Source organism: Ascidiella aspersa, chromosome 2 (assembly GCF_963924565.1).
Source record: "Ascidiella aspersa chromosome 2, kaAscAspe10.2, whole genome shotgun sequence".
In the NCBI taxonomy this organism is placed as follows: domain Eukaryota; kingdom Metazoa; phylum Chordata; class Ascidiacea; order Phlebobranchia; family Ascidiidae; genus Ascidiella; species Ascidiella aspersa.
In genome coordinates this window covers 29,804,140-29,819,825 of record NC_139448.1, presented here as the reverse complement: position 1 = coordinate 29,819,825, position 15,686 = coordinate 29,804,140, and the positions used below count along the sequence as shown (strand labels likewise).

At 38.9% G+C, this 15,686-nt stretch overlaps 1 protein-coding gene across 1 annotated transcript in view; it reads right to left on the bottom strand.

Annotated features, from left to right (window-relative positions):
• Window positions 1–15,686, bottom strand: part of LOC146164776 (uncharacterized) — a 70,177-nt gene that overhangs the window by 30,676 nt on the left and 23,815 nt on the right. The window contains exons 3-10 of the mRNA XM_083381729.1: window positions 12,733–13,131; window positions 11,098–11,283; window positions 9,614–9,796; window positions 4,862–5,047; window positions 3,737–3,913; window positions 3,179–3,352; window positions 2,422–2,598; window positions 388–579 (exon numbers count right to left, since the gene is read on the bottom strand). Coding sequence (XP_083237855.1) covers window positions 388–579; window positions 2,422–2,598; window positions 3,179–3,352; window positions 3,737–3,913; window positions 4,862–5,047; window positions 9,614–9,796; window positions 11,098–11,283; window positions 12,733–13,131 — 1,674 coding nt within the window. The remainder of the gene's footprint in view (window positions 1–387; window positions 580–2,421; window positions 2,599–3,178; window positions 3,353–3,736; window positions 3,914–4,861; window positions 5,048–9,613; window positions 9,797–11,097; window positions 11,284–12,732; window positions 13,132–15,686) is intronic.

Genomic DNA, 15,686 nt, shown 5'->3' with positions numbered 1-15,686 from the left:
AGCCACGTATTTAAGTGGACCATCTTATTGAAAGATTCTAAATTTAAAGCTGAAATAATTTTATTAAAGAGTATAACAGTTTTAGTTCATTACTTGTTTATATTCTATTTTTTGTTAAACTGTGTAGTCTTCTTTAGTTAATTTTTGGCACGTTTTATCTTTATTTATGTTTTGTAATATGAACTAATTGGCAAAAAAGAAAAAAAAACACGTATAGTACACAATAGGGAAACGAAAGCAACAAGAAACAGCTTCGGGCTTGTTACAAAATAATTATCTCTGCGAATTAAAATGAGTAAAATTTGACTCGACAATCAGAAAAAGTCAAAACGCCGACAATCCAAAGAAAAACAGAGCATCACATCACAAAAAACAACGACTGCTTACTTTTGCAGTCGAAGGGCTTTCGCGACCAGGTGCCGTTGGCCAGGCAGGATGTGGCTGTGACGTCAGAGGATCCGGACTTTTTGGGTCGGTAGCCCTCCAGGCAGTGGAAGATGCAGTGCGACTTGTAGTCGTTGCCCTCTGAACACTCGACACCGCCATTGCGACCGGCCCGAATCGCCGGGCATTGCGTCACTGAAAATGAAAAACAGAATTTTTTTTTTGTCACTGAAAATTAAAAACAGAAATGAGTATTTCACCTTTTTTATTCTCACACCAAGTTTAGTGACACTGACTAAAATGCCAAAGCCATGGGGTGAAACACTAAAAAAAGCGAAGGATCCAAGTCAATTTGATGAAATGTTTTTTTTTTTTTCGTGCTAATTTTACATAGAATCAAACAACGAGTAAAATACCCCTTTTTTGCAATAATAACTGTACATAGATATGTTGTAAGCATTGCGTCAAGAAATTGTCGATAAAGGAAAATTGAAAAACTGTATCTGACATGTCGCGAATCTCTTCTTTGCCTTTACAGCCTATGTATGCTATACTTTAATCATACACCAATATACCATGCATGGGTGTTTTTTTAACGTCCAATATCACTTAAGAAAGCCAAAATCAATTTCCACTTAACCAACCAAAATAACGGGACCTATTTTAAAAAAAAATTCAACGTATGGAAAGATTACGGCTACAAAACCATTAACTAGATTTATATGGCAGCTGCCGAAATGAACTCACACGAAGGACAGAAGCTTGACAAATAGGCGATTTAAGAACATCTGGAAAAGCTATTTTCAATCCAACCACAAAAACAAGTAAATATTAATCAATAGAAATCACTTAAAATAGATGAACAACAAAAAAAAAAAAAAAAAAATAGATCAACAAAAACCAGATTATTCAAACTGAGAGAAAAAATCGCTAGGTGGAGCGCTCGATCTAAGTAACGAGCCAAATCAGAGGAAGTAATATATTTCAACAACTTCCTGGATTGGATTCAATAGGCTAGAGAGGTTAACGACACGAGGAAAAAGAAGCCTTTTTAAAGATAAAACTATAAGATTGAAATTGTCAAGCTCGTTTGAGAGCAAATTCATTTTGTCATATTCTCTGTTGCAATAAAATTATCATCAAAGTGAAACAAGCAACAAAACTAAAATTCAAAAATACTAAAAAAAGAACAAAAACATGTAGAACGAAATAGGTTCACTTAATTTACGTTAAATATTTCGCAAATTTTGTGTTAGGTTTTATGGGACATAAGCATTGTCGGGACCAAATTTTGTTTGTCTAATTCGGTGTTGCAATAAAAATAGCATCTAAGAAAACAGGCCACAAAAATAAAAACAAAAACAAAATAAAAAGGGGCTCAGATCACCCTAAGCAGAAACTTGGATGCTTAGCTTCCCAACTAATTAATAAGAAAGTCCTGTTAATTACTGTATATTTCGTTTGATGCGTGCCATTTTGGAATTTGACAGTTGGTCAAAGAATTTGACAGTTGGTCATAGTAATTCAGCAAAAATATTTAATTTAGCAAAATATTTAACACGAACGTTTACAGTTATTACATAAAGAACGTTGTTTCGTCTAAACAACCGATTAGACCATTAAGGAGAAATTTGTTTTCGCAGTTATCAAGCAATGAAAGTATTAAATACCAAAGCCTACTCCACACAAAAACTCATATTTTCGGCGGGCATTTAGTGGCGTCATATTTAGCGGAAGATTTTGAGCACACTTAGTAAACAAAACGAAATAAAAGTCGGCGTCTATGACACCCTAGCGGTATATCGCTTAAATTAAGTGGATATCGTTGTATATTAATATTCATATTTATGAATATTTTTCGCTAAAAATGTTTGCTGGAAAGGTGTAGCCAATAAAAGACTGTGTAAAAAATTTTAACTCTGTAACGTCACAACTTTCGGAGATATTGCTCTATAAAAATCTCGACGCGCTCAGTTCGATCAAGTGTCTATGACTGGAATAAACAAACACGTTTCCAAACAACATTTTCAAGCTTACGTTGACAAGTTGGGGTCGCGGCGCTCCACCCGTTGGCCCCACAGGTCACGACCTTTGACCCCGTGACCTGGAATCCGGTGAAGCACGAGAAGTTGCATCGTGACGCGTAAAACGAGGAATCGCTGCAGGTCATTCGGCCGTTGGATGGCTCCCTTTGCGCGGGCGAGCACTCAATTCCTAAAAATAAAAATAAAATAGTTAATTAAAAAAAAAAATTAAAAAAAATAAAATAAAAACAATAAAACAAAATAATAGTAAGAAGCACATTTTTTTAAATACTATGTTGAAAATTAATAAATAGATATTCGAAATGTTTAAAATGTTGTCTACTTCTGCTGGTCTATGATATTTTTACTACGTCTTAGTACAACCTCCAGCCATTAGGCTCCCGATTTAAATTATTTTTATAATGTTTATTTTTCTTTAGTATATTTTTTAGAATATGTTTCTCAGATAAATAAAAAGAGATTTCAATTTTGAAGTTGGTAAAATACTTTAACTCAAACGTGTGCTCAACGATTCTACTATGTACAAATCAAATAATTAATTAATTAAGAGTTCTTCATGTTTTTACAATCTGCTGTCCGTGATTGCTGTATTTATTTGAGCTCTATTACCAAATTTACTGACAATAATTAATCGTGCTAGCTTTTTATGTTTTCAATATAGAAGATCCATTCAAACTTTAAGCGACAAACGGGTAAAAAAAGCAAAAAATGACACAAACGACACCCACAAAGTTATATTTTTAACTCACGAGTGCATTCTGGAGATCCATAGTTCCATCCCTGGCCCGTGCAAGTGAGCACGGCGTCGCCCTTGACACGGTAACCCTCCGCACAGTTGTAGGTGCACTCCGAACCGAAGTAGTTACCAGATGAGCAGGCCACAGTTCCGTGGCTGGGCGTGTTCAGGGCGCTACAGGTGATCGCTGAACCAAGAGTAAGACAGTGTTGTAATGACTTGAGTCTATGACTTGACAATGAAGTCAGTCAAAGACTTGACTTAAGTGCACTTAAGTCACTGTTTTCAAATGACTTGACTTAACTTAAGTTGTTTGGGTGAAGTTACTTGACTTGATTCAAGAATTTTAAATGAATGACTTGGGTTAAAATTGGGTGTTTTTATTATGCCATTGTTCAATAAAGTTAAGTTATTTTTCCTAATTTTTGCGCACAAAACAATTTTCTTGCTATGTGCTCCGTTTTTGTTACTTTTTATGTGAGATATTGATGGCTCCGGAGCTGAAGCCTTAGCACATGCTTTTTACTGTGGCTCCCAGCCCTTCTTAAAACCCTAAAAACGCAGGACTTACGCATGCAGGTGGGCGGCACACTGCTCCACGTGACGTCATACTGGCATGTGGTGGTGGCGCTGCCGTCCATCAGGTAACCAACGTTGCACCGGTAGCTGCAGTCCGAACCGTAGCTCCAACCTTCCGTGCACGAAACCGAACCGTTGCCGGGAGCGGTCAGGCGGGCACAAGAGATTTCTGCAACAAGGGTAGTTTATCGGTCACGTTAAGCCAGGGGTTCTTATACCGGGTTTCGTGGACCCTTGGGGGGTCTATGAAGACTAGTTTTACAGGGCATAAAGGCTTAATTGAAATCTTAACGTATTATTTAATAAGTGGAATGAGTTGTTTTTGAAGAAAATATGTTAATTGAAGAAACGCTTTGGCGCTTTCTCCTTAAATGTATGTATAGACTCCATTAAAATTTCACATATTTCGGACAGAAAACAAATAGTTTCTAAGTTTCTTTATATTATGACGTCATCTAAAATTTCATGCCGACCATGATTCACGCGAACCAAAGCATTTTTTCACAGGGTTCCAGTTAAAAAAGTTTAAGAAACCCTGCGCGGTAAGTTACCTAACGTCGGCCGCTTTTAAGGGCATTTTGTCAGGTTTACGGCAGAAACCCTATAAAATAGAAGCTTACTAAGGCAAGTGTTTGTATTCCTCAACCTTATTATAAGAACAACAAACGTTTACTAAGATGGATCCACTTAATAAACCATTAAAAATCTGAAAAATCTTGAATTTTAAACTTTCATTTAACTTTCAAATTTTAAACAATTTTTCCCAACTTTTCTGACCATTGACTACGACCAAACGCATGGATCGAAGTTGACGGCGTTGTAGTATTCGGTCGCACTCAAAAATTTCGCGCCCATTCTTCGAGCAAGCTCCAATCAAATGTAGCACAAATAGTAAGTAGGAGCACCCAAAATTCCCCAAAATAACCCCTGGTTATTCCTTTAACAAAATGTCTGATCATTAAATGAGTTATATTTGTTTATTTACGCGTCAGCGAAACAGTGATCGACAAGCGAAAACCTGCAGCCAATGGTTTTGGATGCCATAAAGAAACGCCCATTTTATAACCCCTGGTTTATAATGACGTAATCACTGACGTCATCAGCATCATCGACTTACTTTGACAAATGGGCTTGACGGCGCTCCACATCGTAGAGGCGAGGCAGAGGCGGGAGTCGGGTCCGACCAGTTCGTATCCCTTGTCGCACCTGTAGCTGCACCTGGAGTTGTAGAAGTCGCCCATCGAACAGTTCACCATGCCATTCGACACCGGTTCTTCGGCAGCAGCAGGCGTGCAAGATGTTCCTGTAACGGGAAATTGTCGTTAGGAAAAGTGTAGGTGTTATAATAGGTTTAAATCGTCCCTTTACTAATCTAATACATTGATCGGAAGGGGGTTTCGAAATGCAAACTTCGTACCATTCGTTGGACATTTTATGGTAAAAAACATGTTTTGGGGCATTTAATGGCCATTAGTTCAGAATGGAGAATTGAATCATAAGCTAAAATAATTTGAACTTTCTCAACATTGCGGAAGGTTAACGGGGAATTTTCGTTAAGAAAAGTATAGACCAGTGCTACTCAACTGCCGGACCGCGGCCCGAATGCGAACCTTTTCAGTGTTGAATCCGGACCTTATCTGTCTCAGTATTTACTTGGCAATGCGATTTGATGAATTTTTTCCTTGGCACACAATTGCTGCTGTTCATTGAAAACCCCTTTATATCAACGGACATTCAAGAATTCTCAGTTGAAGCGGAGAACAAAAGTAAATTATATACGGTATTACATTTTGTATGACTGTAAATTATTTCATGAGAGTTGTAACGAACCTAAACAAACTAATTTTAAACTTTTGTAACTGGACCTTTGCTAAAAATAGTTGAGTAGCCCTGGTATAGGTGTTAGAACAGGTTTAAACCATAACTCTACAAGTCTAATGCACTCTTCGGCAGGGGGTTGCGAAATGCTTTGTACCAATCCCAGGTCATTTTATGGTAAAAAACACATTTTAGACATATTTGAGGTCATTTGTTCACGACATGATATTGACGCATAGGCTAGAGTAATTAGAACTCTTTCTGTATTGCGGGGGGTTAAAAGGGTAATAAGCACTGTGCGACCTTTAAAGAAGTCATATCTGTTTTAAAGTATCTTGTTTAAATAAATCCAGTACTATAGGTGGCTTTAAAACACGAATTTGGAAGATATTAGCTTCAAAATATAGCAAATAAGACAGTTAGGCGGTACAGGATCATTCACACAGTTTTGCCAATCGCAAACCATATGGAAATTCGCGCATCAGTAACTCAATATGATAAGAGAAAACGTTTTATCGATTATTTCCATGTGTTTATGAGCTGGCTTGAAAATTTTCAAATTGGATTAGAGTCAGTGACACATTCCCACTAAAGGGTCGATCAATAAGCTCGGGTGTCAACGGGGTTCAGTAACACCAATAGACTAAAGAGTTTTGAGCTTTCGAGCTTAACCTCGGTTCTTGATTGGCGGGATGTTGTTCCCCAAGGGTTAATTGGTAAATTAAAATGGGACAACTTTAAAAATGCTACTACGTGCTATCTTTAGGCCTTTCATTTTTTATTCAATATCTGATTCCGAATCACACCTTTAAAAAGGAGGTATTTCAACAATATAAAATACGGAAGTTTGCAATATCAAAAGTACCACAAGCTAATTGCCTCAATTAATTTTAAGCATTATTAATTATTTTTTATTTGCCTGTAGATAACAACATTCTAAATTTTCCAATAAGGTTATCGAAATCCATTAGATTCTTCGAAAGGCAAATTGCAATTTATAAAACGTGAAACTTCATCTAGCCGGGCCTATCCTCAAAAGCGTGTTTTAAAAAAATCGAATTTTGGGAAATTCGAGCGTGCAACATCAAGTCCAAAAAAAGGTTTACGCGCAAAAATTTGCGCCGGTGTCAACAGTATGGCGTTGATCGTAGCAAAATCAAAACGGTGTAGTTCGGACTCATCGAGCAAAGCAGCCCTATCCACCTTAGACACTTGTGGGCGACACAAGTGGTGTTAGTGAATCACACCGGGTCTTTTTGACGAGCGCCGTCCTTTACCAGTCTGAATCGCTATAGCTCAGGATACAAAAAGCAAAACATCCACCCGACCAAAGGCCTGTTTCGACCGTAAGCAATGGACACAGTGGCCCATATAACGCCTCTTGTGATTAGCGCACATGCCGCGGGCCAGCCAGTGTGTAGATTCGGGTTACAAAAATAACAGAAAGTCTATTGCTGCTGGGTGTGCGATTTCAACGGGGGACATGCGCCGTTTTGTAAAAGGCTGGACTGCACGAAGAGGAACAAGGACCGTTTAAGCCAGTGCAAAACCGAATCTTCTTTATTTATACTGAAAACCTTTCAATGAATTTAAAATCAATCAAGGACAACGTACTTAAGAACCGAAAAGGGGTTGCGTATATTTTTAAATAAATATATTTTACCTAACGAGGGTATCACCAGTATTTCAAAAATAAAAGTGGCTTTATGTTTTGCTCTGCTTACAGTATTAGTTACTAATAACCCCCTCATTACATTGAAATACACATAACTTTTCCATAAACAAGCTGCACTTTGGTTTCATGGTATGTTTCATTTAGGTCGGAATCACTGGCTTTACAACCCGATCGTTTGCATGTACCAGTACCATTCACAAGGGTTGAATTTAATCGAAAGAAAATTTTTGGTTTTACTCTGCAGAAAAAACAAGTGTAGGGCACTGTTGTAATGACTCAAATCAATGACTTGACTAAGTCACTGCTTTTAAATTACTTAACTTAAATTAGTCTTTTAAGTAAAATGACGATTGACTTAAGTCTCCTGGACAAATGACTGGGGTTGAAATGAAGCGTTTTCATTAAGGATTATTTGTGTAAAATCGGGTGATTTATTTCAAGTTGTGCATGTAAAACAATAGGCGTGCGACATGTTGCGTTTTGTGATATTTTTGAGTTGAGTAATTGCTCATAATCGTACGAGTTTAAAAATGTTAATAGTTTAACGTTTAATTTCAGTTACAAGGACTTGACTTGGAATTGGCTTGCTCTAATTATGACTTGACGGGGACTTGACTTGTTATTTATTCAAAAATACTTGACTTGGACTTGAGTTATTTTACAAATGACTCGACGCGGAACTAAAGTCATTTCAAAATGACTTATTTATAACACTGGTGTAGAGTTTTTTGTTTGGTGCTTTGTGTAGAAAACTGGGCCGCCATGGTGCTCATCACGGTCCCGTCCTCAACACAGAGCTGTAAAAGTCGCACAGAACAAAGAAACCTGTTTGCTTTGGAGAAAGCGAGCCGGAGGCCTCCACGGATCACCCGCCCAACGCTAAGCAAACATCAGTAAAACTTGTTTACCATCTTTTTTTGGAAGTTCGGAACGAACAACCAACAGGTTCACAAAAAATGGAAAAAAATGATTCAGTGTCAATTCGCTGTTGCATTAATAGCAACAAAATAAAATTGGCGAAAAGTCGTTTTTAAGCGTTTTACCAGCCCTGAACAGGAATGTGGCAGCCATGCGTGCAAAATCACACTTTAAAGCAGCATTTTTCCGTCAGCATATAGCAGCGTTGCGCACAATTCATTTTGAAATAAGTCCCAGTACAAATAACTCAAGTCCATGTCAAGTCATTTTTTAACGAATAGCAAGCCAAGGACAAGTCTAAGTCATTTCCAAAGCAAGCCACGTTCATTTGCATTATATTTAAATGTTGTTATGCCTATGAAATACCAAATACGTACTCATCCGAGCAATATTTGGCAAATGAAACATCTATAGCAAGTCCACATCTTTTAAATTTAAACATTTAATTAAATAACTAAATTTAACTAAAATGTATTCAATTTGAAATGACTTAAGTTGAGTCATTTGAAACATTTTACCTCAAAGACCTAATTTGACTAAGTAAAGTGGTAGACTTAAGTCATTAAAACACTGGAATATACACAAAGCTTTTTCTTAAGTTAGCCCAGGTTCGTAAACAAGATCATCAACACTCAAAGCTTTGATTAATTTATACAAAAAAATCACCACTACTTTCTTGAACCTTTTTTCCATTAGTGACCGCGAGTCAACGCTATCGTTACTTAAGTGAGATTTTATATCGCCACTTTACGTGAAATTTAAGAGAAGTGGGCTCGCACTTTCGCCCACGCTTTTTTCCTTAACGCTATGGTCGTTTTTTCGAAGAAAGTAAAGAGATAGCTTAAAAGGGAGTTTACAAATAGGGAAATAGGTAGAATAAAATAGGGACAACTTCTTTGAAAAGATGGTCATGTAGCTTGTAAATCAAGCATCACAAGAACTCATATAATTCAATCGTCGCTGGCAAGGCAAGAGTTTACTCCTAACGCAAATTAAAGATCTATTTATCTATTTGCAGAAATAATATATTTTATTATCGTGCAAGCAGCTTAGAAAAAGGCTATGTTTTCAACGCGACATGTTGCAGTTTTGCGTAAAGTTCTATAATAGTGGTTCTTAACCTTTTTTTCTTGCTGCACCCCTTTCTAGAATTGCTTAAATAACAAACCATTGAAACTACATTTTCATTTGAGTAATTGATAATACAGTAACACAATACCAAAATGGGAGTTAGTTTTACGTTTAGCTGAGCAAAGAAATAAATGATAGTAAATAGTAATACATTTCCTGTGTATGATTCAGCAGCATCCCCGCACCCCCAAGGGGAAAAACCCTTAAAGTATTAGGAAACCCTGTTCTAGAAAGTAATAGAGATAGCGAGGACAAGTGCAAAATATCAACACTGCCTTTTTAAATCAGAGAACATTTTTGAAACAAGAACAAACCAAGACCACGCACGTTTGCATTCCGGCAGCGGGTAGTTGTCCCATCCGTCCTCCTGACAAATGCTCTGACGTTGGCTGCTGCTCAACTTGTGGCCTACGTCACAGGTGATGACGCAATTCGAGTCCTGGAAGTTGTCGTTGGAGCAGGCGATCGCGCCGTTCTCGATGGTGGTCAGCGCCGGACTACACACGACTCCTGTGAAACGGGAAAGAGTAAAACGGCAAATGTTACGCATAAGAGTGCAAAAAGTTGCGTTGAGTGTCATTTTTTAGTTGAGGTATTGCTCGTAACCGGAAGGGTTTACCAATTTTAATAGTTTAACGTTAAATTTTAATTACAAGGACTTGACTAGGAATGGACTTGCTCTTAATTTTGATTTGACTGGGGCCTGACTTGTTATTTATTCAGTAACGGCGAAAGTTAAAATCCATAATAAACAAATAATACAATGAAAGAAGCACACACATATGCGTTCAACAACTGTGATCTAGCCGTTCTGAAGCTGCTTTTTGACGTAAAAATAAGAAGTTGAAAAGCGTTAAAAATAATATTATGACGTTAATCATTAAAAGGGAAATAAAACTACAAATTGACACAATAAAATTTAAAAACCGAAGCAATTTGACATTCTAATAGGGCCAACCGAAATCTAAATTACACTTGTTTAACAAATGCCGGCGTTTCTGTTATTCGACCCAACGGCGACACATTTCCAATGTAATTCAAATTCTAAAAATACCCCTAGACCCTCTCCCATTAAAAGCCCCTCGCGAAAGCCACAGAGTTGCATTATTCATCGGTTCGTACGATTGGACAAGCCAGAAGCTTGGCACACAAATAACCTCTAAAATGGGTGCTCTCGTTTTAATAAACGTCGTATCGTTTGTCGTCGATTCGTGGTCAGGATAATGTCAGGCGGTGAGACTGTTTTAAATGCGAACCAAAAAATTAACGCAAGTGCGATATAACTGTGTGACGGCTTCGGGTGTCGAAACTTTAATCGGAATCTTATATTACGCCGTTCTTTCAAGAAATAGGAAAATAACATTAGTTGTTATTAACGATCTATCTTTAAGAGTAAAATAAAAATGTCCTGCTTCGTTCCAAACGATAACGAACCGATCCCACAAAAAAGCAAGCAGCGTTTTTAAGTTTCTCAAATCTGAAATGTGTAGTACTGTAGATATTAAAACGTACATATACACAATTTGTATTCTGCGGTCAAGCCCTTCTGGAGTCCTACCATATGGTTAGATTCGTTGAGATTGCTTGTAAGCAAATTTCTCCAAAAATTAAGAAAAAACGCGGAAGAAATAAGATCTACTGTTTTACGAACGCTTAATATTTGGGTCTCATCGAAAAAAAGGGTTAGAAACACTAAGTTAAATGCATCTTATTTCGACCTGTCTTTTGTCACAGGGTCCTGTACAAGCCCTCTACCCCCAAAGCCTCGCCTTGCGCAAAAAAGAGTCACCAAAGAAGACAGCAAGACTTACGTTCGCACGTCGTGGAGGTGGCGTTGAACTGTCCGTTGGTCATGCATACGGCCGGGTATTTTGCGTTGGCGGGAAGCCGGTAGCCGTAGTCACAAGAGAAAGAGCACTGCGATCCCTGGTACGTACCAAGTGGACAGTCGACAGATCCTTCAGCTGGAGCTGTGGGAGGCGTCTGACAAGGCATACCTGGAGAACAGCAAGAGGAAGCTTTAGTAGGGAGTTTTGAAGGCGGTCTGATCTGTGTTTGCGGTCTTACTTTCAAAAATAGGCAGTGAAAAAAGCATGTTGCTTTAAACGGGTTATAGTTACAACAAAGCGGAGGGTGGTCATTGGGTCGATTTTATACCCTTTGAGAGTGGTCAACACTGTTCTTTGTGGCTTCTGATTTCTACATTTAAAACTAAAGCTGAACAAGAAAAAAAAACCTGCTTGTCAAATAACTGTTGAATATTAGGTCATGCCGTTGGGTCATGACTATTTGAGAGCAGTGGATTCCATTTTTATCGGTCATAGATTTAAGAAAAAACAACCAAGGGAAATGGTTAAAACATAACAGTCTGTTTTTGAGGCGAGAAAAAACACTTTTAGATGAGCCAACGGTCGAAACCTTTGTTTGTATGCCTCTTTAAAAGCTACCGGGGTTAAATAACTTTCGTGACTTAAGATGACATCGTGGTAGTAAGGCTCCTCATAAAATAATAACGATGGGCAAATCGAACATTTAGTGGAAGCAAGATGTTGTGTGTCTCGCTGGTCAACAAGCCATGTTAAAGAAAAAAAATCCCAAGTACCAAAAAACAATTGTTTGCCCTTTTTCCAAAAAAAGTCCGTTTGCCCAGCATGCTATTATTTTCAAATAAGGAAGGGGTCTACAAACCCTACTAGACCCTTTTTCCTCCTCCTACGGAATTTGAACCATTTTATTTACGCTACTCGACAAAAGTGCGTGGGCATTGTTTGAATAATTCATTTCCTAGTCGGGAGTATGCGCCGTTTCGGCCAAAACCTCGACCGCCGCAAATTTCAACGCTAGAATATTCACTCGACAAAGCGGAGCATATTCGGCGAATTTGCATCAGGTCACAACACTCGGTCATAAGGGATGCCGAAATCGTATCAGAAGTGATACGAGCCACCGAGGAATTGTATCGGGTCCCGTCCGATACTCGGTCCAGGTTATATCGGTGCCGATCCGATAACAAACTAATATGAACACTTTAGCCTTGTTTACGAACCAACCTTGACTTTTTTTAGCTTGGACTTAATTTGCCTTCAAAGGTGAAAACAATTTATTTAAATATAATTTTACAAATCGAAGTTAAATTAGCTTGGTAAAGCAAAAGCAAATTTCGATTACCCTTGCACTTTTTTTTAATTCGATTAGGTTTGGTAATTTGTCCTTTAAAATGAAGTCATTAAAACAGGTGTACGTGTTTTCTTATGCACTTAACCCCCGGTACAACCTCAAACCTTGCAGCATTGCCAGCGTCTCGTCCAAAAAAAAACGCATAGTTTTTCCCGCCTCAAAAGCAGTAACCTCAAACGCATGCCACCACCACAACATACGCGACCTTTCGGTCCCCAACACAGCTCATTAAAATTGCATAAACACACAATCCAAAAAGCTAACCCAACCTTTCATGTAGGTCAGGTCCATGGAGCCGATCTCGACCAGCGCGTGCCAGTGGCTTCGTGAGGACGTGTCGGTAATGCGCCCATCGTCACGGCCCAAATAGGCCCCGGAACCGGCCAACGAGGTGGTCAGCTTGTCGTAGGTCCAGCGCTGGGCTGGCGAGGCAGCATCGCAATCGGCCGTTACAACCAGCGATCCCCTAGTGGTGCCATTGACTTGGACGCACTGTTGGGTTTTCTGGTTTTTTATCTGGTCACTGGACACCCAGCTCCAAATCTGGGACTCGTCTGTGGAGTCGCAAGTGGCCGCAAGAGACAGGCTGGGTGAGGCGGTGAGAGCGGGCGTCGGCGCTGCGGTCAGACAACGCTTGCTCGGCTGCGCTTCAATCTGGAATAGGGGACCTGCGTGAAAAAGAAGAGAATGCGTTAGGCTGTTGTTTGTATCGATTGTTGGATAATGTTGATACAAAGCCGAATCCCAGGTCGTTTACCCGTTGAATTCGCATTTTTTTAATTTTTAAATTTTTGGGAAGGGAGAATTAAACAATTTTTTGGTTGGTAGAAAAGAAAATTTTACAAAAGGACAGTTTTCTTTTTTGAAAAAGTAAAAAAAGCATAAATATATTTTGTCAGGTCGTGGTTTTTGAAATCCGTACAATTCTAGGGTGGTCGATATAGGTTACAATCCGAAACCGAATAAATTAGGTACTTTTAGCAATATTAGAACAACGCTGTAATAGAAACGGTTTTTATTTTTACAGCTACTGAAAGCAAACGGAATCTCCAAAGCTAGCAAAATATGCCTAAAATGCTAACATTGGCCTTTGCTTGACTTGAATAATTTTCTCCTTGTATTGACTCCGCTAATAAAATTGACATCGGCTGGGGCAGCCATAAACCCTTTTCAAAGCATCAAATAGTTCTTTTAAGTATCAAATAGTGAACATTTCTCGAATACGCCGTTACAATGCCCGCTTTGTTTAGCTAAGCTCAACTGCATAGTTAGGAATGGTGCAAAAACGAAGAGGCGGTGACCGTTTTTCGCTAACTCAGTAGTAAAATTTGTTGGACACTAATTGTTTCTTTCACTGTTAGCTAATAAAAGGAACACTTTAAACGCCTTTTCTCACATTAAAGGTGTGGCGTTTCGATGACCTAATGCATAGCAAAAGCACCTTCTCTAACAACCACAGCGGCACAGCTGCACAAATAAAACTTGGGCAACGTCAGATTTCAAGTACAGTGTCAACAGCAGTTTAAATGTACAGGGCTGGGATTAAAACACTGCCAGTGATCGTGCAAGTTATTTTTTTTGGAGAAAAGTTAAACCATTGTACGCAGGCTATATGCATTCTACTTTGATTATTGTTAACGATTTGGCAAACATTAAGAGGCATGAATAAACCGTAGTTGTGTGCGGTCCTAGACAAATGTTCAAATATCGCCTGAGTTAACACAAAATCCCGACAAAAAGACCACGTAAAACAGAGGAAAGAACGTAATTTGACAACCATGACCAGAATGGAACTAGAGTCAAAATCATGGTATTCGAAGAACCAATTCATTTTTTATTTCCTAGTATACTGAATACTGATGCATGTCCCTACATTTTGGGATCATATAACACCCTACGTCAAGGTATTAAAAGCCGAAAACTGATTTACACATCAGACCCACGGAACTGAAAGAGTGTAGCGCTCCGATTCTACCACAACAGCACAATCAATGCACCGCTGAAGCCTAATCCGCGATCTCTCTTTAATGTACGGTTTCTTAACCAGGGGTGCCACACCTCCAAGGGACGCGAGAACTGTTCCAATGGGGTGTGGGGATGCTGAATCAGACACAGATAATGTATTACTGTAATTTATTTATTTGCTCAATTAAGTGTACAACTAACTACTATTTAGAAGGGGGTGAGAGAATTGGTTGGTGATTTAAAAGGGAGCTGGAAAGAAAAGGGTTAAGAACCACTGCTTTAAAGTCTTTCAAGTGCGGCGACGAAGCGGCACAAACGTGAACGTTCGCTTACTGTGTGCGGCTCTATTCCAATTGCGCCAAAAAACTGGGTCACCTGCCATTCCAACGTCACACGGCGTCTATTTGCCAGCAGCCAGCGTGTTTGGCGACTTTTTATTTGCCCTGCGTGTCGGGTTTTTGCCCCACGCGCAGTATAGGGTGTCGGCGGCCTTCCGCTGGCAGTAACCCCGGCCCGTATACCCGACGGGTTAACGTGTGTCGCCCGAAAAGCGGTGATAAATTAGACGCAGGCTTCGAGCGAACGCGATAGTTTTCTAAAGGCTCGCCGCGAAAAGAGATACTGTCGCAAATTTGCGAAAAAACGACATCCAGGGAATTTTTTTACCAGTTTTCCGAGGCTGTGTAGTGTATCTGAATACGACGTGAGAGCTATTGCAAACCAACCGGCGTGTACTGCTAGTTTAGATTACAATATCCGCATTTGGGGTTTACAAACTTCTTTGCTTGCATATCTGCAGTCTTAGTCAATTAAACTTGGCTGGACTACCAGTCTACAACATGTTATGGAACAATCTTTAAGGCATTTAGCCTATTTTTTATGCTACAACTAATAATTGTTTGTATAATTTTAGAATTCACCCTGTTTACGCAGCATTATGTATATATTAAATAAATTACTTCTGTGTTTTACTGTTTTACATAAAAAAGGCATTAAGGTTATTCTGGTTTAAAACAACAATATTTATTTTTGCATTTTATTTCCGTACAAACAAGTGTTCAAACTAGATAAGGTCAGGTGTTAAAAAACGGGCCGTATTTTACTCCTAAAGGAAACATTTCCAGCTGAAATCCTCCTAAAGGTTGCGGCTTACAGTAGCAGCAGTAAGACGTGTACAGCGGTCAAATTAAACTTGGCGTTTCGACGTGCCATTCTCAAACGGCGTCATTCGCGGCGGGCAAATCAGGTTGCGAAAGGT